The sequence below is a fragment of the Diadema antillarum genome, unplaced genomic scaffold, assembly GCF_040938485.1.
Source record: "Diadema antillarum isolate AM-2024a unplaced genomic scaffold, OU_Dant_1.0 scf00000202, whole genome shotgun sequence".
Taxonomy (NCBI): domain Eukaryota; kingdom Metazoa; phylum Echinodermata; class Echinoidea; order Diadematoida; family Diadematidae; genus Diadema; species Diadema antillarum.
In genome coordinates, this window is record NW_027271091.1 from 189,618 (window position 1) to 214,512 (window position 24,895).

At 37.7% G+C, this 24,895-nt stretch overlaps 1 protein-coding gene across 1 annotated transcript in view; it reads left to right on the plus strand.

Moving 5' to 3' along the window:
• Nucleotides 1–1,298: 1,298 nt before the first annotated feature.
• LOC139723923 (ubiquitin carboxyl-terminal hydrolase 40-like) overlaps nucleotides 1,299–24,895 on the plus strand; it is a 39,606-nt gene continuing 16,009 nt past the window's right edge. Inside the window, exons 1-17 of the mRNA XM_071635126.1 lie at nucleotides 1,299–1,616; nucleotides 4,650–4,717; nucleotides 6,462–6,575; nucleotides 7,270–7,395; nucleotides 7,718–7,756; nucleotides 8,662–8,808; nucleotides 9,468–9,611; nucleotides 10,164–10,283; nucleotides 10,897–11,043; nucleotides 12,273–12,341; nucleotides 13,022–13,257; nucleotides 17,352–17,512; nucleotides 18,540–18,621; nucleotides 19,172–19,346; nucleotides 20,090–20,177; nucleotides 21,223–21,296; nucleotides 22,376–22,704. Of these exons, the coding sequence (XP_071491227.1) occupies nucleotides 1,412–1,616; nucleotides 4,650–4,717; nucleotides 6,462–6,575; nucleotides 7,270–7,395; nucleotides 7,718–7,756; nucleotides 8,662–8,808; nucleotides 9,468–9,611; nucleotides 10,164–10,283; nucleotides 10,897–11,043; nucleotides 12,273–12,341; nucleotides 13,022–13,257; nucleotides 17,352–17,512; nucleotides 18,540–18,621; nucleotides 19,172–19,346; nucleotides 20,090–20,177; nucleotides 21,223–21,296; nucleotides 22,376–22,704 (2,324 nt within the window). The 5' untranslated portion in view covers nucleotides 1,299–1,411. The remainder of the gene's footprint in view (nucleotides 1,617–4,649; nucleotides 4,718–6,461; nucleotides 6,576–7,269; nucleotides 7,396–7,717; nucleotides 7,757–8,661; nucleotides 8,809–9,467; nucleotides 9,612–10,163; nucleotides 10,284–10,896; nucleotides 11,044–12,272; nucleotides 12,342–13,021; nucleotides 13,258–17,351; nucleotides 17,513–18,539; nucleotides 18,622–19,171; nucleotides 19,347–20,089; nucleotides 20,178–21,222; nucleotides 21,297–22,375; nucleotides 22,705–24,895) is intronic.

Consider the following 24,895-nt stretch of genomic DNA (forward strand, 5'->3'; position numbering starts at 1 on the left):
ATGATTCGATATCATCACTGTTGTCGTATGGTAACTGTGAACTTCAAGGGGCGTACTCTCTAAAAAAATAGAGTGAAAATATTCACTCCTGTAAAAGAGTGAATACAAAAAAGAGTGAATTTAGAGTGAAATTGGAGTGAATTTTGAGTGAAAATGTTCATTTTTACTCGTTTTAGAGTGACCTCACACTCAGGGATCACTCCAAAATCTTCGAGTGATCCCTGAGGTCACTCCAAAATGAGTGAAAATGAACATTTTCACTCAAGATTCACTCTAATTTCACTCTAAATTCACTCTTTTTTTGTATTCACTCTTTTAAGAGTGAATATTTTCACTCGATTTTTTTTAGAGAGTAATGTTCTCAGTTTAGCCGCTACATCTCTTATGCTATAAAAGAAAACATCACTATGAGTACATACTTTGTTTTTGTATTGTTTTTTTGTTTTTGTTTTTACGCAAATGCAATAGCAAAGAAATGCCCATGATAACGACTTTCTTTTTTGGTGAACATTTCTGTGTAGTGAATGAGTGTCTTGCATGATAACTTCATGGAATTTATATGGCGGCTATAGGCCTACGAATGTCATCAAGGTGACTATCATGTGAAAACAAGTAAAAATTTGACATTCCCGATTCTTCTTAATTATCAAGTTTTGTTCTTTTAATACACATCCTAAAAATACTTAGAAAATTATTACATTTTGTTTGATCGACAGTTCAGTCAAGACTACAATGTCATTCATTTTGCAGAGTGTCAGTTATCATAGTGACTTGTATGAAAACGCAAAACTAAAATGACGTTCTAAATCTTAGTTATTATAATATTATGATTTTGTATGATCTTTTGATTTACTATAGGACCTACACGTACTACATTGTACACACTTAATCTACAACTACTTTTGATCAACTTGACAACGATATCATAATATCGTTAGGTTGTAACGTTACTTGATTGTTAAAGATCTGAGTGGACTTTATTCTTATAATTTTGTTGTTATTAGGCCTACTTCATACTACTTCATTCACACTACTGAAAAAAAAAAAAGATGAAGGATTGCAACACTACGATGCATTTCAGTGTACGTTTTCTAAATAAATACACTATGAACAGAGAAAAGAAGACAGGCGTTCGCGCGTGCTGCGGTCGAGAGCGAACAACAAGTGCACATTGAATCATAGAATGTCGATGTACCGTACAGTACAACCTACATTACGTGCCCATACGTCACACGCAACACGCGCCCGCATTCACACCATCATTGTGCAATATATATACAGTATGTAGACAGCAAAAAGTTTACGAACATAGACGACGAATAACGCGACAGGAAATAACCCCATAGGAATTTTACTTCTGACAGACATTAACTTACCACAAGGTAGCGTTAACATTACTTAAGATTTGATCATGTTTGGGGACCTTTTTGGAGAGGAGGATGATCTGGCCTCGCATGGAGTTCCCTCTTCAGCTCAGGGGAGCACCAGTAGCACAGGGCTCCATGAGCCACCTTCCCGCCGGGGCAGTACCGGGCTGGCAGGCATCGCCAATCAGGGTGCAACGTGCTACCTGAACTCGCTGCTCCAAACATTGCTGCTCACGCCAGAATTTCGAGGTAAATTGTTTGTGTATGTAAATACTTTTACGTATCGAAAACCAATGGAAAATGTATTTGCTGTTGTGTTTATGTAATAATCGAAATTTCATGTCATAACTTTGGACCGTGTAAAAATGGCAAATAAAGTTTATTAAAATGTCAAAATGTGAAAGAAATTATTAGATACGTGTAACTGGCTAGAGACTGCCTATTTAAATTATGTTGACTATTGTATTGAAGAGCCCCTATGGGCTATGGACAACATCATCATCACCAAGGTTAACTCACTCACTGTTGGGATGGAGTAACTCGGGGGCAATCCTGGAATGCTAATATCATCTATACGCTGTTAAATACGGGACATTTTAGCGGTGCATTAAAAACGTGTAGATGTGTTGTCCACTCAATTTTTACGAGCCACTAATGTCAATGATTAATTCTCCATAGGCGCGGCTACCGCTGTTGTTACTGGCCATTCAAGAATACACCATTTTTGTGACTGTGCATCACAAAATGAACAAAAAGTCGCATTTAGTGATTTTGTGTGAGGACTGAAAATACTGTAGGTGAAATGGGTCACTTAAAACCAACCTTGAGTTTTTCTTATTTTCTGAGTGAAAGAGCAAGTCTTCCTTTACATTATGTTAAAGTTTGGGATCATAAAACAAACAGAAACTTGTGTTTTCAGCAGTTTTTCTCGAACACTTTTTAGTATAGAATAGTATGAATGGGTGTTTCTCACAGAGCCATCTTTTCATTTCTTAAAAACTCTACCCATACCGGTACTCTTCATTTTCAACTCCTGAAATTGAAATAACTTTTAAAAGAATGATGCTAAGGACTGCATTGCAAGTTGGCATTATTCATCTACAGAATGTATTAAAAAAGCATGCTTAATTTCAGCTTAATCTGATAATCCCTACATTGTTGTTGCTCCAGTGGGCAACATCCTGTTTTTTTTGTTCCATTCATCCCACAGCTAGTGTGGCTTGGTAAAGGTGAAGCACTTGAATAGACCCTGAACTTTAGAGCCTGTTTTCTCAGTTCACACTTTGCAGAGTGTGTCCTCTCTTTCCAATATTAAGATAGGTTAGTGTAGTCCATTTGAATTGAGTTATACATCATTTTGAGGCTTAGAGTCTGCTCTTTCATAAACTGATCTTAACTGAAAATACATGTCTGGTGACTTTTTGTTGGTTTTGTGGTGCAGGGTCACATTTTGTCTCGTCTGTTGCACGATGCAGAGTGCAGGAATGTTTGCTAGTAGTGCGCGAAATCTTGTTACAAATTCACAAGCATGCAAACATCATGCTAGATGTAGTTGCTTCATATGCAGTTGATTGCATAGGGGCTAAAATTCTTATTTTCAGTGCTGAGTCAACTTCAAAGATGAGTAGAAGTACAATACTTTTGTGCAGTTTAAAACTATGCTTTCTCTAAAATGAGTATAAATGATAATGATTATATTGGATGGCATTAAATTCACGGGATACCAGGGATTATCATCTATAGAGGACGTTTTAGCGGCGCATTAAAAACGCGTATTGTAGTCCGCTCAATTTTTACCGTTCAATATCAGAGCATATTGAACGAAACGCATAGGCCAACGTTCTCCATAGGCTACCATGTTTACTTGCCGTTCAAGATCACACCATATTCATTTTGTTACAATTCACAAGCGCGCATCTTGCTAGTTGTTTGTTTCATACGCAGTTTTAGGGGCTTCTCCTTTTCAGCGCTGGGACGTGACTGCCGAGTCAACTTCCAAGACGAGTAGAAGCTGGGTAATTTTTAGCAGTTTATGCTTGCTCTGCTTGATTGTATAGATGATAATAATTATATTGGATGGCCTTGATTCGTGGAATACCAGGGAATATTGCACTTGTTAGGGTCAATATTGCACTCATCTTCGATTTGTGCAATATTGGCCCTAACTCGTGCAATATTCCCTGGTATCCCATTCATAGCCATCCAATATAATATAAATATTGCACTTCTTAGGGTCAATATTGCACTCATCTGCGATTCATGCAATATTGGTCCTAACTCTTGCAATATTACCTGGTACCGTATCCCAGTCATAGCCATCCAAAAAGAAAATATAATTGATGTTAAAATTCGGTGCTCATCGGGAAACTGTTGTAAGATGTTTCTTTTATAAACCTAGTCGTGTAGGCCTACAGGTTAGACATCCATACAATGTACAGTACTTACAGTACCTAGGATGCATGTCTCCAGTGGTGCACAATATGGAGAAAGGAAACTGGAATAGCCCACTTCTACTTCTCTGCAGGCCACATTCATCTGCACCGCTGGCGCCACGTTGGAGGCACTTCCGGGTTTCATGAGCTAACTTATATTTTCTTGTTTACATTGTACTTTGCTGTTAGTAAATGGTGTTTGTGATGTAAAAATATTGATGTCGTTTAAATTAGACATTCCTCATTCAATCTACTTTTTTCATCAGTGTGAGGGCTACTCTATGTGTCAGTGGCGGATGCAGGGGAAGGGCACCAAGTGCGCACCCCCCTTTATTTTTTTTTTTTGAAAAAAAGAAGAAAATAATGGGGGGGGGGGGATTTGTGCCCCCTTTTAATTTTGTAAAGGCGCCTTCTCTTTACAGAATTCCTGGATCTGCCTCTGTGTGTGGTTCATAGAAATAATTGTCCATACACCAGTGTCTTGAGGTTGACTCTGAAATGATACTCAACCTGGGTAGTCACACCCAATTAATAATTGAATTTGAACTACAGTGTATATACATACTTGTATGTGCACCTGTGTCCATATTGCTAAAATCTGTGTACGTGTACATGTTCTGTATAAAATTATTGAAGGAATGATAATGCAAAGATAAGGTGTTGCAATTGTTATCTGTGTTATTCTAGAGGTACAGTTCATACTTGTACTTGTCCAGTACTAACTTTCTCCTGCACATACAATGTACTGTACATCAACGAATGAGACAAAACTTCCTGTAATCATTATGTGACTATTATAGTACATTATTGTGCCCCTGTTGATACATGTCTTGTCTTTTGCTGCATACAGAATCTCTCTTTAGTTTGAGGCAAGATGAACTGGGAAGCTTGGAGGACAAGGACAAAGAAGGGAGCAAGGTAATCAGGGCTTGACAGTTAACATTTTTGTCTGGTGGCCTGGTTTTTTTTAATTTGAAATTTTGGTGGCTTGAAAAAGAATGTAATTGCTGGAATTAAAAGGAAAATTATATCAAATTTAATTTTGAATTTTATTTGCCCAATCAGGCTACTAAAAGATAATCTTTTTTGAAATTTAGTGGCAAAACATCAACTTATAGTAGCTCCGGGCCACTGTTAATACTTATAGCGAGCTACAGTGAGTTTCATTTTTTTTTTTGCTCTGCTTTGTGTGTGTGTTTTTATTTCATTCTTTTTTCTTCTTTTTTTTTGCGGGGGGGGGGGGGGAGGTATTTTTCTGCTTTGTTTGTCTTCCCCTTCATTTGCAACCTGCTTGCAAAGTAGAGTATCGTATTCATACTCTCAAATGACCAAACAAAGAAATTTAAAGAAGAACAAGAAGGAGAAGAGATAAATATTATTTTCTGAGAAAAGTAAAAGTTGTTAATTAGGACCTATTTATGGAGGGTCTAGTAACAAATGCAAATCTATCAAAATGGGGAAACTATCTCTTTTTACTTGTATTCACAGAAAGGCAAATGGTAATCACTATAAATGTACATTGTAGATTTTAAGTTGAATCATGATCTTTGACAATGGTGGCAAACACTACAAAAGATTTATTGCTCTATGATGCGTAGTATTTTCAAGCAGTTGTGTGGATGGAATGTGCTGTGGTCTGTGCTATCATTGTTTTGGGGAATCCCCACCTACTTCTGAAGTACAGAGCACTGTACTTGTGTGGCACAATTGCTTTGTAAATGACACTTGATATTCCATGGTACAATGTATGTGCATATAAAAATGTTTTGTACAGATTTTAAGACAAATTTTGATACAGGAGAATGTCTTTCTTGTTTCCTCACTCAATTCATCAAACTTCAACCTCAAGTGAGACTTTTAATAGACAAGTACTGTGCCGTCTATGTAAACTAGAAGTCCAGTTTCTCAACCTCAATTACAGATCTAGTACCATGTACATTGTGTAGAAAATTAAATCACATTAAAAATCTGTGACAAAGACACAGAAGTGGGCTCTTGATTTTACATTCTCTTGTTTTGTAGTGAAATATATATTGTGCCTTAGGTACAACTGTAGTTGTGAGAAAAGAGACAAGCAGGATTAAGTCAGTATTATAAACAAACCCATAATGACTGCTTGAAAGTTATGTTAATCTTTCATGTGATTTCTTTTGAGAGTGTAGGCTGTGTAATATGCAAAGTAGTACTTACAATGTACATGTTAAATATGTTATAAGAATACTAAAAGTTCATTTGAGATAAATGTTATCATATTGTGCTATTCATACATGTGTATTTTGTATTCCTTCTTGTGTGATATAGAGTAAAATACTCAGGACTGTTTGCGGCAGGGTGCCTATTTGTTGCAGGGACAGTTTCATTCATTAATGAAACAGCAAATGAACATCATGTGTGCTCAGTCCCACTTTAGAACACAAGCAGGAGTTTCTGGCAAGTGTCATGGGAAGTGACACCTGATTGGGCTTTTTCATCCATGAATGAAATGGCCCCCTGCCACAAATAGGCACCCTATACAAGGCCTGTCGCAAACAGGGATGTTTACTCTAGTCTGTACTGGTACTGTAACTTGATCTTTGACACATTGTATACATTTGTACATTGTACATGCATTAGGGGATTTAAGGAAATATTTGATCAGACATTCCTTGTGTTGCATCCACAGGTGCGCATCATCCCCCTCAACCTGCAGCGTCTGTTTGCTCATCTCCTGTTACTGGACCAGAAGAGTGCCTCGACAGCTGAGCTGACGGACAGCTTTGGCTGGACAAATAATGAGGTGAGAAATTTAGTTACAGTGACCATGCGGTTATCATTGAATCGAAAGAGTGGGGTGTGTCCTTGTCATTTCCCAGGCATTCTGCTGAGAGGGTTGCCAATGAATGCAGCACTGGCTGCAGCCCTGGGTCTGATACATGTATAATTAGTTTATGATATCAAATCAGATGGATCATCCTGGTGTGGTAATAAACATACTTGTATCTAACATACTCGAGTCTTTGACTTGGGTGTCATAATAGGTAATTCAGGTAATTTAGGTGATACATTGTGTCATTTAGCTTCTTTGCATTCATAAACCAGGTAATTGACCTCGCTGTCAGAATTTCATACGATTCATCACCATATTGCAATTGAAATCTGTTTTGCCAGTGGATGTTTATAACCTCAAATCAGATTATATGCTGTACTGTACACATGTGTGCTGGTGTCACTCACAAGCTCATACTTCTATTTTATATGCAACATGTACATACCTTAAAAGTTTGAAAAACTTTTTTTTTTTCTTAACTGAAAAACAACCAAACGTAAGTTTATAGAAGAGTTACATGTCAATTTATAATCAATGTTATACATCCACAAAGATTGGCACATGAATCGCACCCATGACACAAAAGAATACACAAATCTGACATGAGTGAGCAAATCGCAGTGAAAATTTAGTGAGCAAATCTTGACGTGTGTTATCCCAACAGGAGTTACAGCAGCACGATGTACAGGAGCTGAACCGCATCCTGTTCTGTGCCATAGAGGAGAGTCTGGTGGGGACGTCTGGAGAACACCTCATCTCTAGACTCTACAGGGGCACTGTGGTCAACCAGGTGAGAACATTTTGTTATAGTGCCCGGTGTGCGGAGTTGAAGATAATGAAACAAGCACACGTACAAAGTTATCCTTTTTCTTGTGTATACATTTATGTAGGTATTTTTGTCAGTGTCGAAGCCAGAGATGGTATCTAAAATTTCAGATGTATGGTTGCATCATATATGATGTAAAGTAGCCGCAACAGTAATGTGCACTATTAATATACTATACATCATGTATGAGTTGAGACACTCATTTTTGGTAAGTCTCACAGGACGATGTACATGCAGTGCCCATGAAATTATAATTTGTACGTTTTCTTTTTCTTTTCCATCACAGATCACATGTGAAGAGTGCAAGAGAGTGAGTGAAAGAGAGGTAAGTGACGCAAAACACATTTCTGTCAAGTCCCTTCCATATTCCTTATTTCTTACAAGAATATGTGAATCTCTTTGTTTCTCAAGCTGTAAGGTTACAAGAAAAAAAAATCAATTTAGGAGAGTAACATCATGATTGAAAATTGAGAAAAAAATATGAAGATAGTGGATACAAACAAACATCTGCCCAAATTTGTAGTACTGGTGTACAATGTATTATGGAAATGGATTCCAGTAAAAAAAAAATTAGAAAAATTAAGTCAATCTATGTAGATTTCTTTCCCTGCCACACAGGGTAGCAATTCATTATGAAGCCAAATAGTGAAGTCAAATGACATCTTACTTAGGATGGACTTTAACACAAACTCACAATGCCTGTGATGGAGTGCTGTATGTGTAACTAGGAAAGCACTCAAAGAGCGCAGATCTCCGCCAAGCAGCTCATTTCATCCACACACGCATGCTGAAAATCGCCCAATTTCCCAATGATAAAGAAGCCTTGTGTTTACCTCACAGCTTCCTGCTGTGCGGTGCCTAGAGCAGAGCACACACTTTAGTGCACATTTTCAGATCTCAAATACAGTGTACAAGTATATGCAGCTTGAACTCCCAAGTTTATTAACCCTATTTACCAAGAGACAAAAAAAAAAAAAAAAAAAAAAAAAAAAAATCCTTAAAAAATTCATAAAAATTCCTGGATCACTACCAAAGTTTAATCATCTATTCTTTGTGTCGTTATCAACTTTCCCTGTAAGTTTCATCCAAATCCGTTCACAACTTTTTGGGTTATTTTGCGAACAGACAAGCAAACAAACCAATGCTGGCAAAAACTTAACCTCCTTGGCGGAGGTAACAAGCATGATCTATGTTTGTGCTGTGCTCTGATCCCTTTTTGTTGGACTCTAGGAGGACTTTCTGGACCTGACCCTGGCGGTAGGGGGCTATGTAGGGGTGCAGGACACACTCAGGGCTAACTATGTGGAGGAGGAGACTATGGAAGGGAGCAACCAGTATCGGTGTGACTCCTGTAGGAAGCTGGTCAATGCCAGGAAGGTAAGAAATGGGGCATTACAGGTACACATAGTGAGGATGGTTCTAAGAAGATGGTTACATTCTTCTATCATAATGATTCAATATAACTGAAGTTTTATTATTGTTGATATTATGATCATTATCATTACATGTACTATGATTTTTATCATCATGATAATTATTTGCTTGCTCCATAGGTCACACTTGATTGCAGACAAAAAGGAGCACCCAAAATACAGCAATGCAATCATGTAAATAATGTGTGTGTTGTTCTGTGCCAATTGTATAATTTACTGATATTTTATTTCTGATGAATAGGTATTGCTTTGCACTATCGTAAACACCCTAAGTGACTTGTTGAAGCTGCGTAAAATCAAATCAATATTTTAAGCAGTAGACACGTATGTGCAAAACAAATACCCCAAACCTGATGTTTTTGACATAATGCAGACTCATTAAAACTGTGAATACTGAAGTCCAACTTGCAATGTTCTTTAAAAGTGAATGATGCAGTCTGGAGTTTGGTAGGCCTGAAATTATTTCAACACTGGTGTTTGACATTTGGCCATTACTGAAAGAGTTACCTACAAGTCCTTCAGATAATGCCTGGTTGCTATATGACTTCATGTGACCACAAACGGTTATGACAAATGTCTTTTTCTCTTTGATGAATTTTCCAGGGAGCGAAGATCAGGTCTCTTCCCCCAGTCTTAACCCTTTCCCTGCTAAGATTCAGCTATGACTTTGTGAAGCTGGAGAGATACAAGGAAACAGGACACTACACCTTCCCAATGGAACTCGACATGTCCGCCTACTGTGAGCACGTAAGTGACCATTTGTTTCTTGAGGAAGATATGTTGGTGAGATACATGAACTGTGAAAAACACCTTTTTTTTGGCACATCTAGTGCAACATGAAACTCATGAGAAATACATGCAACTGTTTTTTGCGTTGGTACTTCAAACATTTGTATAATAGTCTCGTATATTTCGATCCTGTGGATTCCAAGCATGCAAAATTCATCTTACCTGGCTGAGCACTGAAAATAACTTGTATGAGAATATCCTCTTTTACAGTATTTCTAAAAATTTACCAACCGTGAGAATGTCTATTTCTCTTTAGTTTTAACCTATGCATGTGTGAGTGAGTGAGTGAGTGAGTGTGTGTGTGTGTGTGTGTGTGTGTGTCTGTATTGGTTGTGTATGACATCGATTATGATTTTTACATCCGCAAGATCTTTACATTGCTATGGATTGCACTGGTGTGCATTTGCAATTGTGTATCACTGTGAGCGATTTTCATTCATTCTGTGCATCAATGCTGTGGATTGTTGTGATAGATACAGTACCTCTTCTTTGTGTTCATATGTATCACAGGGTGGTAGGGAAGCCATCTATGAGCTGTATTCTGTAGTGCTTCACAGCGGCAGTACGCACGGAGGTCACTACCACGCCTACATCAGGGACGTCGACGACCTCGGCAAGTGGTCAGAGCCGGTGAGCGTGATGAACAGTATTAACCCATTGAGGATGAGCTGATTTTGCTGTAATGCACATTTCCCATAGACACCTGCCTGTGTATACTCAGGACTAGTCTCTAGTAGGTTAAACTCACTCTAGGAGGTTTGGCCATGTTAAATCTGAACTTGTTCTACAGTACTGTACGTGCAGCGATTCACCCTATGAGACTACCTGTAGTACATGTATCGTGCACTTGCCTCAAAAATTGAAAAAATATAAGTATCTCGTACAACACAGTAATCAGGTGTAATGAAAATTCTGAATTATCTCCCAACGCATATTTAGTCATTTGCAACATGAGCAATACACCTAATTCACAAATTGCTATGCAAAGAAGTTCATTTAAAAATTGTATTCCTTTAAAGTTCACTGCCTGCTTAAATATACATTGTACCTTTATCCTTAGCTTCTATTTAATTTTGAAGGACTTTCAATACAACTACGCTAATATTTTATTTCATGGGTATTAAAAGTCTCTAAGGAGTATGGCATGGCATGACTTTGTAAGCTAGTGGAGGGATAATGCATGGATACTTCAAAATCTTCTCTACATTCATAGTGATATATTATTCTGTTCCCTACTGTACAGGAATCTGAGCTCATTCGGCTGACCCCTGACCCAGGAAGTGGAAAGGAAGACCTCCTTGACATGAAGTCTCCCCAGCAGTGCCTGACGGCCCTCCTCAGGAAGCATGGTGGCAAAGATCACACACTGGCAGTCGATAAACTAGGCCAAGTGAGTCTGCACTGTATGAAATGGGCAATGCACGGCCCACTGATTACATAGTCATAGTGAATCTGCCCAGTGTGAAATGGGCTGTAGCCGGGCCACTGAGTGAAAACGAGATGTGCATGTCTTGTGTGTCTCTTTGAATAGTGTGTGAGATGGGCTCACTTTTGGTCGTGAGTAAAAAGTGTGCCAGACGAGTCCTGTTTCTATGAAGCTGGCTGCGCAAGAGTTAAAGGTAGGTACATGTAACTGGACCAAATAAACCTCTCATCAGTCGGCAGCGATTTGACCAAACTATGTAATCTAGTGATTTAGAGTTGATTACACGATTTGAATTTGCGTTTTGATAGCAAAGTTATGTATTTTGCATAAAAGTCGTAGCATGAATTCATCATGATCAATAATAGAATTGTGATATATTTGCAATTTTTGCAAATACATGTATAAATGCAAGATGTTTACCAACATAATGCATCTTGCAAAACCATGCAACTTTGAGATACATGTACAATGTTTGCCAGATTACTGTTACAAGTCTCGAACCATCGCCATGATTACTTGTGTTGCATTAGAGAAAGACTGAATGTGACTGGTTGAATGTATTGAAGCTGCACAAAATCATGTAAATAAATTTACCCCCACCCCCACCCCCCCAAAAAAAAAACACATTCAAAAGTTGCAAATTTACTCCGAACACTGAGGTTTAGCTATGAATGCCACAGTTTAGGGGCGTTTGATTATTCTGCCGAAAAATAAAAGCAAAAGTACATGACCAATACAGGGCTCATATGCAAAGGAAATTTTATCAAATACTACCAGTGATGATGACAGCGACAAAGCACCAGACTACAGAAATACAGAGGACTTTTTGAACCTATTTGAACTTTTGGGGTAAAGGTTTAGTAGTCAATTAACTCAGTCAATTCTACATGGATATGAGTTAATCTAATTTTTGTATATATATATATATATATATATATATATATATATATATATGTATTTTTTTTTTTTTTTTGGCATAGATGAAGGTAAAATGCAAATTATTTGCTATATTGTTTTTCTTTCCCTTGACCTTAAAATTATTTGTCATTGGGGTGTTTGGCTGCTTCAGCATACATCCATGTCAGTCAGTGCAATGTGGACTAATTACAGCAACACCGTCATCCATGCTCTTTGGCCATGGTTGATAAAGATTTCACACGTGATGATAGTCTGTTCTCTGGTGATATCCGCAGGTGTTGAATGAAGAAACTGGAGTGTCCTGGAACAAACGCTTCAAGAGACAGTATGGCACTTTCATCAAGGTAAGAGTGCAGTATACTTCAGTCATTATTCTTAGAAATGCTCAAAAAACTTCTTAAGTTTAGAATGTTATACTGTTCACAAAGTTTTCCAAGGTTTGTCACATCCATTTACAATACAGAAAGTAGTGCTGATATCAACTGGGACTTTAGTAGTTTGAGTAATAAACTCGTGTGACTTCCCTTTGCTATTAAAACATTTGTTATATTGAGTAAAATGTTCAGTGTATTGATACATTATATACTGGCAAAAAGTTGACTGGATGTTATCCTTTTTAAATTGCATCACGCCTGAATTGATGTATGTGCCTTCAGGCAAGATTATGCTTGAAGTCATAGCAACCAAAGAAATGACACATTTCCACCCCTCCCCCCCCCCTTCAAAAAAAAAAAAAAAAAAGGGGGGGGGGAGGAGGGCATCCACAAATTTGCTTTTGTATCATACCCCTATATCAATTGATACTTCTAGATGAAGTTTCCGTTCTTACTCTTATCTGATATTCAATACAATTGTACATGATTAGCCAAATGTTGTGTGCAGAAACTACATGAAGAACAACAGAAAATGCAAATGGGCTGGTTTACATTCATCCATCCATTTATTTGTTATGTTCAGTCAAATTGACCATTTGCTGTCCTGCTTATTTTTTTCTTTCTGTATTTGATCATGAAACAATGCCCAGTTCCTGAAGAAACACAATGATATCTTTGAATTGAATGTGGCGGGCACAGTAGTCCACCTTGTGGATCCCATGAAAGGGAAGGCATCCAACCCATCTCCACGGCAACCCTCATCACCAGTCTCCTGTGAGGAACAGAAACGTGACCCAATCTGTGATGGAGATACTGGGACCGAGGTTAGCAAAGTGAAGGACAGAGACATGCAGGATCAAAGCAACAAAGAGCAAGCAATAGCGAGGTGAATAAAATGGTCTGCTTTTGCCTTTGACGATTCCTATTTTGTGATATAAAGAAATTAATTTGAATTGACTTGTTTTTATGCCTCCGCCACGAAGTGGTGCTGGAGGCATTATGTTTTCGGGTTGTCCGTCTGTCTGTCCGTCTGTCCGTCCGTCTGTCCGTCCGAATTTATTTTGTGGACAGTGTAACTAAAAAACCTTTTGAGGTACCCTAATGAAACTTGGCATGTACATGTATGTGTATTAGGGGGTGAAGTTGTGCCTATCAACTTTTGGGTGCACATGCTCAAGGTCAAAGGTCAAAAAGTCAAGGTCAAATACGTAAAATTTCACTATTTCCACGATACCTGTGCAATGCTTGAAGATATTTTCTTGAAACTTAGTGTATACATGTATTACCCAATCAAGATTCTCTGGTGAAAGTTTGGGGTCATGAGGTCAAAGGTCAAAGGGTAAAGTTAAATATTAAAACTTCACTTTTTTCTCTGTACCTTGGAAATTGTTCGAGGTATCTTCATGGAACATAGTATATATACATGTACTGACTGGCAGTGATTATCTATAGAATTTAGGGTTCATGGGGTCAAAGGTCAGGGGTCAACGGTCAAGGGCAACACTTCAAAATTTTACTATTTCCCTCATATTGTTGTATGCAATGCCAGCAGGATTATATATATATATATTTTTTTTTTACATATGGTGTATGCATGAACTGTATAACCTAATAGAGATTCTCTGGAAACTTTCTTTTTTTTTTTGCCTCAAAGGTCAAAAGGTCAAAGATCAAGGGAAAGTGCTGAACTAACTTTTTCCTCCATATCTCGGAAGTGGCTCAAGTTATCTTGAAACGTACTACATATTTATGCATGTTCTGCATGACAGTGATTCAGAGACTCCAACCCAAATCACCTTCTGGTCTGGAGATTCTCCTGCCTGAAACCCCTAGCAAACGGGAGACTCCAAGTTGATGTGTGCGAAGTGCCAAGTTCCTAGGGTTCTAGATGCTCTCTGGTGCTATCTAACGCTTATCTTTTCAACATACAATAGCAATAAGTAAGAAATCCTTTCGAACGGGAGACACAGAGCCAGGGCGGGAGAAATTAAATCACAAGCGGGAGAACGGGAGATTTTGCAAAAATGGGTTTTCGGCGGGAGATCTCCCGTCGAAAACGGGAGAGTTGGAGTCTCTGGTGATTATCCTATGAATGTTAGGGTCAAAGGCCAGATAAAAATGGTAACAATGTACTTTTCAATACAGAAATTGCACTTTTTCTCCATACCTTGAAGATCACTCAATGCATAAACTTATGAATTGGTCAAAGTAAAGTTAAAGTCCTTAAACCCCCAAATACATGCTCTCCTATTCATCCAATTCAACCTAGGTCAAGGAATATGAACATTCAACACATTTGTGACAAACTTGTCATTTTAATATTTTGCCAATTTTGTGAAAATGTAGTAACACATTGTCCACATATACTATAGACCTATTAGGAGTATCATGCATTATGGCAGAGGCATACCAGTTGCCAATAGCAACATTTCTAGTATTCTCTGAACGTCTGTGTACCCTTTCATTTTGCATAAGAGTTTCAATAACCCTTCCAATGCCAGCTATTTTGTAGGCCCTTTGATGTGGCATTACATATGTTAACCCCTTTATTCTCGGAACCTCTGTGCACCCTTCAATTTTCCAGAAAATTTCCAAGAAACCTTTCATTCCCAGCTATTTTGTAGGCCCTTTGATATGACAGCTCCCTTTAATTAACCCCTTTATTATCAGAACTTCTGTGCACCCTTTCATTTTGCAAAACAGTTTCAATAATTCTTTCAATTCCAGCTATTTTGTAAGCCCTTTGATGTGGCAGTACATCTCGTTAACCCCTTTATTCTCGGAATCTCTGTGCACCCTTCCATTTTCCAGACAATTTCTAATAACCCTTTCAGTCCCAGCTATTTTGTTCACCCTTTGATATGACAGTACCCCTTAATTAACCCCTTTATTCTTAGAACCTCTGTATACCCTTTCATTTTACAGAAAAGTGTCAATAATCCTTTCATTCCCAGCTATTTTGTAGGCCATTTGATATGGTAGTACATTTTGATATGATAGTTCCCTTTCATTAATCCTTTTATTCTTAGAACCTCTGTGCACCCTTCCATTTTCCAGAAAATTTCCAATAACCCTTTCATTCACCACTATTTTGTAGGCCATTTGATATGATAGTTCCCTTTAATTAATCCCTTTATTCTCAGAACCTCTGTATAATGCCGGAGGCATTATGTTTTCGTGTATTCCGTCCATACGTACGTCCGTACGTCCGTCAAAATTTGTTAATGCGATAACTTGAGTAATATTGATTGGAATTTTACCAAACTTGGTCCAGGTGTAAAGTATGATAGGGCAATTACTTGATTAGATTTTGGATGAAATCAGCTGAGGTCAAAGATCAAAGGTCAAGGTCAAATCATGAAATTGTATCCGTTTACGCGATAACTCAAGGCTGGATGAAGCGAAGTTTACCAAACTTTGTCCAGAGATGACATATGATGGGGCAATTACTTGAATAGTTTTTTAGCGAAATAGGCCAGAGGTCAAAGGTCAAAAGTCAAGGTCAAATCCTAAAGATATATCTGTTAATGCAATAATTCAAGAGTGGATGAGCAAATTTCACCAAACTTGGTCCATATATGATATTTGATGGGGCACTTAATTAATTAGTTTTTGAATGAAATAGACAAACGGTCAAAAGTTCAAGGTCAAATGCTCAACATTTTACTATTTTCACCATATCTATGCAATTCTTGAAGGTATTTTTTGAAACTTAGTGTAAACATGTACTACTAAATAAAGATTCTCCAGAGAAAGTTTCAGGTCATGAAGTCAAAGGTCAATAGGTCAATTTCAAAGGTCAGGTGAAAGCATTAAAATTTCACTTTTTTTCTCCATATCTCACGAATGGTTCAAGGTATCTTCATGGAACTTGGTACATATATATGTACAGACTAGCAGGGATTATTGAGGGAATTTAGGGGCCATGGGTCAAAGGTCAAGGTCTACTCCTCAAAATTTCACTATTTCCCTAGGAGAGCCATGCATTATGGCGGAGGCATATCAGTCGCCACAGCGACATTTCTAGTTAAAATATGCAGCCACTATTAAAGCACAATTTACTATTTGCAGATGAAACAAAGACCCAGCATTAGTGCTTCAAACTAGTTCTAAAATGTGAGTTAGGGATAGAAACAACCAATAATGTGAAAATTTGAACCAGTATAATTGATCTTAAGTATTGTTGAATATACAAAATATGAACAAAAGTTATAATAAAAGTATTTCCAGACTAAACCATCTACAGTTATGGTTTAATGAGAAAAATAGCGATATCTCCATATATTTTAGGCTTCATTGCAAAAATTTTATATGGTCGGATGTTTTGTGATACAACTAACCTACACATAGAGTGTATACATCAAAAGTGATATCTTTAACATTTTAAAATCTTTGCTCCTAAAGGTAAAAGGACCTTTAAAGGAAGCAAAGAATGCATGTAAGCAAGCAACCATTTTACTTATGACTTGGAGTCCCCTTCGAAGGTTTATGCAATGAGCATAAAGTATCTGGCGTAGGGGCACAAATGATGCTGCCAGGGGACTCATACTAGGGGCCTCTTGCTTGACAATCCATTGTCTTTAATATTCACTGAGCCACAGCACATAGTCAAGATGTTTAGTTAGTTCACTTCTTTTCTTAGAAAAGTGAATTGATGACACTATCAGAAAATACGTCATGAGGTCTTTTTTGATTGGTTGAAATGATTGTTGTGTTTGTTATAATGCATAAGTTTGCAGGGAGGTGGATTACTCAATCATCTGAAAGTGTCAATAAAATTGTGGCGTACAAAGTGAACTACATACTACTAGATATCACCTGAACGTAACTTCAAACTAGTGTCCAATAATTACAGATCAGGTTTGTTTTTTTTTGTTTTTTTGTTTTGTTTTGTTCAGGTGTGATGGGGAATATTAAGAGGTATTTATAAATATTCATATCACCGTTGCCAAGAGTGCTCTCATGAATATTTGTTTTCAGGGCTACCGCTTCTGTACCGAGGCCAGGTCACTGCTGGTTTGATTTTAATGACTCCACTGTGAAGCCAATCAGAGAGAGCGCCCTCGCTATGCAGTTCCAGGGAAGGGAAAGTGCCTACATGCTGTTGTACAGGCGCAAGGCTTTACCAAGACCTCCAGCAGGTATTAACATTCTTGAAGAGGCTTGAGACATTGCATTGTTTTGTCTTTCAAGTATTTCTTTAACCCGTTGAGGACAAGTCCCGAATTTACTCGGGCAGGCATCTATGGGAAATGAGTGTTGTAGCAAAATCAAACCGTCCTCAACGGGTTGATGTTCCTGCACAGATGAAATGGATGAAGTGATAGAAATTCCAAGATAGTGTGAGGCATCGACATAGCATGCACAGATAATCCATTGGACAGTGTATTAACCTGTTCCGCGAGTCTAAAATCCACCAGGTTCCCACATAGAACGGGTTAAATTTAGAGCCCTGTTTCAATTTTGTGTTGAAAACCACACACAAATGTTTAATGCTCATGTAGAAGTTAATGCATGGAATGACAGTGATCCCCCTGGCTGAAAATTAACTCGTTTGTCATAGAAAATTTAGTGGTTGAGATAATAATAAGTATGATTATTATAATTTCATTTGGTTTTAAGCATTCACAACAGCAATGGAATTGTATCATGATACCTTCAGGGAATCTGAATAAAAAGACTGTTGTCCTGACGACGTGACTGGAAAAGGGGGAAAAATATAGAATTATACAATTACTAGCAAGTCTTCCCTGCCAATACAAGGGAGCATCATTGAGTTGCATGTTTTAATACATCATGATGCAATTAGCAGGGAGTAAAAGAGGTAGAAAAAGCAAGGAAAGAAAGTAATTTATGAATAACATGACTATGGTGCACCAGCTCTTGTACTGTGAGTGTAGAAGTGCTGAAAAACTGTCACTAGGTCATTTGTAATTTCATAAGTTTGTAAGATGGTATATTCTTTTTTTTACATCTTCTATAATTTTATTAGTATCATTACTCTCACCCATGTGAGTTGCTTTTTAAAAATTATTTCTTATTATTGCAAAGTCAGGTGTACCTCTCATAATATCAAATTTTGTATGTATTACTGTAAAGTGTGTATTATGATTATTGTAATATATTTTATGTGACAAAGGAGCCATCTGTACACATACATATTTTCAGCCAACTGCACTCCAGATTACAAGATGCCTGCCTGGCTAAAAGATGAGGTTGAAGCAGCAAATCAAGAAATGGAGAAGAAGAGGTTTGAGTGTTACTAATCTTTTCCATGACATCATTCAGTTTATACTTTGCACTCGTTTACCAGCATGTTCTGTACAATGTTCCATCAAGCAGATTCGTCAAGCTTCTGCTATCCTATTATTTTTGAAGGCCAAATGAAAAGTTCCTAGCAGTTTGTAATCATAGATTAGAATGAATCAGATTTAAATATGAGTGAATAAAATTTGAAGACCCTAACAGCCAACAACAAAACAGAGATAAACATGTACAGATGCACTGGAGAAATACACATTGTACAAGTGGTTTGTACAACACACACATAAAAATAAATGAAGCATAATTGCCATATCCTATGTTATGTAACCCTGTCTGTATTTGTGTAATGATAGATTTTAGAATACTGAAGTCAAATTAGTGCACATTGATAATTCATCAGATTCATGTAACCTTGTTTTTTTTTATATTTAAAGTAGTTTCATTGCATATTGATGCTTTGCAAAGTTATAAGTGTAAGTCTGCAATTATCAATAAAACTAAAATACAGCAGGAAAAACATCTAAATCATCTTTCAGGGCGGAGTATGAGAAGCTGGTGAATCAGGTGGAGGTTACCATTCTACTAGAGGCTGACTACACACTGGCTAGAGGATGTCTGCACAAGAAACCTTCTGCAACAGAGGAACTACTCAAGTTGGTCTTAGATCGCAGGAAAAGCATCACGCATTTGATGGAGCTTATACTCGAACAAGTATGGCATTTCTCCAGTGTGATTTTTAATCCTTTGCTTTCTTTAATTTAATGCATTGAGTGGCAAAATGATTTCATTGTAATGCACCTATGTATGTGTGCAGCACTAACTTGCCGAGTAGAAGATTATTACATTGCACTGGCATACACAAACACACACACAAGCAGGCTGTGTTTACGTATGCTGCACACCCCATCATAGTCATCTTGACCAAAGATAAAATATTTATCTCTAAAACAGTGATGACAAAAGCTTTTGTGTTTGACATTGAACAGACTCTGTCGATGGTCCTTGAAATATTCTGAGGCATACATTCGCTGTGTTGCTATCTCATTTTCATTGGTTGAAAACATGTCAAAAGTTTTACAATAGCTACCAATTTTCAGAAGATCTGGAAACAGGCATATGAAAATATTGTCATAATTCCATTTAAATGTCTCTAATATGATTTGATGTAAATGGTTTATTGCTTCCCTAATATATAGTTTTAATTTTATGCAAAAGGTGTCTTTGCCTAAATGCATATCTATACCATTACCCTTTTTTTCTTCCTGTCTCTGTCTGTCTGTCTGTTTATTTATGGAGTTATCTATCTCCATTGTATCTATCCATTCATCAATTTATCTGTAATTCTCTGTTTTCCGTCTGCCTTAATAGTATTAACTTCTGTCATTCTGTTCATGCATATACATATTAGCCCATTTCATCTCTTGCCCCCTCTCAACAATGATGCCCTTCTACAGGTGCCTGAATCTCCAGACAAGTGCCACAATTGCCTTCACATTGCCAAAGAATTACCAGCAGGGATCCACCTCTATGATTGTGTCACAGGTGATGCTCATGCACAGAGTGGAGTGGGGATCGTAATGGGGAAGAAGAAATTTTGAGATAGTCCCATACGTAGGTCCCATCTGTCACCTGACGTAGTATGAGGGATTGTATTCATTGCAAATGGAAAGCAAATGGATGCAGCATTTACATCCAGTCATGAGATAGGGCAAAAAAGAAATTATCAATAACTATCCTGAATCCATTCCTTTATCAACTTAGGCATGCATGCAACTTTAGAACTTTTCAGCTCGATATTTCTCACTTTGCTACCATATGAAATCCCATAGAGATTTGTGTATGGATTTATAAGATGACTTTGAGTGATGCCATAATGCTCATGCAGTGTAGTGAGTGTTTGAGCTAAGTTATAAACACCAGCAGCCAAATGTTTCAATTACCAACTGATAAAGAGCTTGTATAGATTCTGAGAATTGAAACAATCACTGTTTAGTGTCTTCATTATGAATGCATTGTACTTGCCTTTAATTTGTGCGGAATCATTTGATGTGAGGGCCAGCTGATATCATGTTGATACTGCTTTAATCTCACTAAAGATGATGACAAATAAGCAAAACAGATGCAACAAAAATGATTCATTCACAGTGTACAATGTACTTGTTAGCTACAGTTTAGATTTTCAGTGCCATAACATGTCTTATGATGGGAGTTATTTCAGTAACTCAGATATGAAGTTTTATGTTAAGTGGGCAAATATGATGAAATATGATGAAATTCTATGAAAAGAAAGTGAGAATGAATGATCAATGTATCACATAATGGCTGTCAAACCTGTCCATCACTATGAGGTACAAACTAATTGCTCTTCATTATACCATCCAGTATGTAATAAGTTTAGAGCTGAAGGCTGATACAAATCACCAAGTTTGTTGGTGACCCAGTCAATTTGATTATTGATTTCTAATAACAGGACTATATTGAAATGTCTCTCATGTTTTTCTTTCTTAAATGGTATTTTGGTGAAATAACAGTTGGTGACTTTTACACATGTGTGATGACAGTGCCTTGTTTTTATTTTGTTCCTCAGATGACCCAAAGAAAACACTTCAAGAACAGAATGTTACTGATGGCAGAATTCTCTTCTTGTGGGATGGAAAGGAGGTAATGTCATTTAGGGAGAACCCCTGAAAATTGGTAAAGAAGGAAAAAAGAAAACAAAACAGAAGGTAGACTCAATCCAAGACTTTATGAATAAGAATACTAACATATTCAAATCGATGAATTCATCTGTTGAGTTGTCTTGATTGGGAATCATTGACAGACATGTTTATTCAAGTATATGTAGGGCAAAATAGTCCAGAATTGATCAAAACCAAATAAATCAATCAGTACATTAGATCTGTTTGTTTTGTAGTCTTAGGCCAGGATGCATGAATACTCTTTTGCTTTAAATAGGTCATTCTACATGACAACACATTCCTAGTTTAGCACAAAATGAATTTCTGAGAGTAATGCTGCAAAGAAAAAGTGAAATTAACATAAAACAGGATTTCTGAGTACTTAAGTTTTGTGTAATGTTAGGACAAGAAAATGTGTGTGCTTTAGACATACATAAGCTGCTTAATGTTTTTGTGTGTAAATGTAAAGTCTTGACTTGGTTTGATATGTTTTTGTCCACCTGGTCCACTTTGAGTCGTTGTCAAGAAATCTGAGGGAAAACTGTTACAGGGGGGTAGTAGAAAAAAAAATGAAAATGGAAGTAATGTGCAGGGCTTATTTCAAGACAATGTACAAATTGTAATCATTACTGTAATTGTTTTAACTGCTTTCTGTTGCAAACTTTACAGATTAGCCTTTTGGTGTGAAAAATGCTGTTATTAATTACCCCTTGAATGAATGAATGAATGAATGAATGAATGAATGAATGAATGAATGAATGAATGAATGAATGAATGAATGAATGAATGAATGAATGAATGAATGAATGAATGAATGAATGAATGAATGAATGAATGAATGAATGAATGAATGAATGAATGAATGAATGAATGAATGGATAACTGACTGGCTGAATAAATGAATGAGTGAATGAATAAATGGTTAAGATGACAGGATGAATGAACAGTGGGCTGAGTGATAGATGGGGCGGGGATTCATAGATAAAATGACTGGCCCTGTCGTGACACATGGTTGCACTACACATGTTGAGTGATGCTTATTACCATGTTTGACATCTTCAGGTTGATGGAAAAAAGCCCCTGACTGGAGCCCACTGTGAGCCGATCCTCATCGTGCTGACGGCTCCCTCCTCCACTTCCTCTAGGAATCACTCCTTGGATGACCGGGGCGTCAGCGAACTGTCGTTGGGCGTCGCCAAGGACACCAAGATCTCTGAATTTCGCTGCATGGTGTCCGAGATGGTCGACATCGCCCCCGGCAACCTGATCCTGAGCCGGGTCAGGGCCGATGGTCCCGTAGTCCTGACAGAGGAGAACGGTGGGAGGACGATGACCCAGATGAATTTTGTGGACGGTGACAGAGTGGTAGCCGAGTCAGGAAGGAAAGGAGGGTAGGTGTGATCTGGAATGTTGAAGGCCTGGCAAGCTGGCTTTCTAGTGAAAATGACTGCACAACTTTCTCTTCTAGTGAATACTCTGTGTATGTTCTTGGAGGAAGGTACACCCTCTTACACTGTATGTAACTGCATCAACCCGTTCCTTACAGGAACCTGGTACACCAGGTTCCTATGGGAGCAACTGATATACGGGAATGGGTTTACCAGGTTCTCAAGATGAAGATAAGAGTGCCTACTCTCGTGGCCCAAATTCATGTTCCTTTTTGTTGTAATGCCCAGAAAAATGGGTTTGATAAAAAGATGAGAGTTCATTCTATCACCATATGTTTTCTTTCTTTATGAAAAATGTGTATGTCACAGCATTATTTCCCTTTTTATGCCTCCGCCACGAAGTGGTGCCGGAGGCATTATGTTTTCGGGTTGTCCGTCCGTCCGTCCTTCCGTCCGTCCGTCCTTCCGTCCGTCCGTAATGAATTTTGTGGACAGGGTAACTACCAAAACCTTTTGAGGTATCCTAATGAAACTTGGCATGTATGTGTATTAGGGGGTGAAGTTGTGCCTATCAACTTTTGGGTGCACATGCTCAAGGTCAAAGGTCAAAAGGTCAAGGTCAAATGCTTAAAATTTTACTATTTCCCTCATATCTATGCAATGCCTGAAGATATTTTCTTGAAACTTAGTGTATACATGTACTACCCAATTAAGATTCTCTGGTGAAAGTTTGGGGTCATGAGGTCAAAAGGTCAAAGGTCAAAAGGTCAAGTAAAATGTTAAAATTTCACTTTTTTCTCTGTATCTTGGAAATTGTTCAAGGTATCTTCATGGAACATAGTGTATATGCATCTACTGACTGGCAGTGGTTATCTAGGGAATTTAGGGTTCATGGGGTCAAAGGTCAGGGGTCAAAGGTCAAGGGCAATACTTCAAAATCTTACTATTTTCCTTATATTTATGCAATGCCAGCAGGATATATTTTTTTTTAAACTTGATGTATGCCTGTCTAACCCAATAGAGATTCTCTGGGATTTTTTTTTTTGCCAAGAAGGTCAAAGGTCAAAAGGTCAAAGATCAAGTGAAAGTGCTGAACTTACTTTTTTCTCCATATCTCGGAAGTGGCTCAAGTTATCTTGAAAACTTAGCACATGCTGAATTTATGTATGTTCTGCCTGACAGTGCTTCTCTTATAAATCAAAGGCCAGATGAAAATGATAACAATTTACTGTTCAATACAGAAATTGCACTTTTTCTCCATACCTTGAAAATTACTCAGTGCATAAACTTATGAAATCGTCAAAGTCAAGTTAAAGTTCTTAAATCCCCAAATACATGCTCTCCTATTCATCCAATTGAACATAGGTCAAGGAAGGTAAACATTCAATACATTTGTGACAAACATGTCATTTTAATATTTTGCCAATTTTGTGAAAATGTAATCACACATTGTCCACATGTACTATAGACCTATTAGGAGAATCATGCATTATGGCGGAGGCATACCAGTCGCCATAGCGACATTTCTAGTTTAAAATTAAGTTTGTGCCTGCTTTGCTATAAAACTCGTGTGAACATGTACATAGCGATCGAAGCTGAGTTCGAGTAGATTTTTGTGTTTGCTGATCCCAGTCATCCCATTCAAGTGCTCCGTTTTATGTAGAACAAAAGAGTCTGTGAGCTCATCAGCGCATGCTCTATTCATACCTTGCACTCGATCGATATTTTCATTGTCCACTGGCACATGTAGTTGACCATGGAAAGGGGATACATGTACCGCTTGACTGCTTTCGCTCAGGTGGATTACCAATCTGTCCATTCTCTGTCGACGAGTAAAAAAGAATCTTGTTTGGGGTCATTAAGACACTAAAAGACTTGCGGAAGGAATAGGTTAGAATGAAAGTCTGAATATTACAGCATTCTTTTATTTTATTTTTTTTTATGCCTCCGCCAATGAAGTGGCCGGAGACATTATGTTTTCGGGTCGTCCGTCCGTCCGTCCGTCCGTCCGTCCGTATGTACGTGCTAACGAGAGTATGCTTGTGTGGCTAGGAGAACAATAGTGCACAATAGATGGCCTTTATTCCGTCAGGCTTGTGTGGCTAAAATTTTTGCTTGTGTGTCTATTTTAACAAAAGGGAGAACAAAGGGGTAGACACACAAGTATATCACCGTAAGGTCGTCCGTCCGTCCG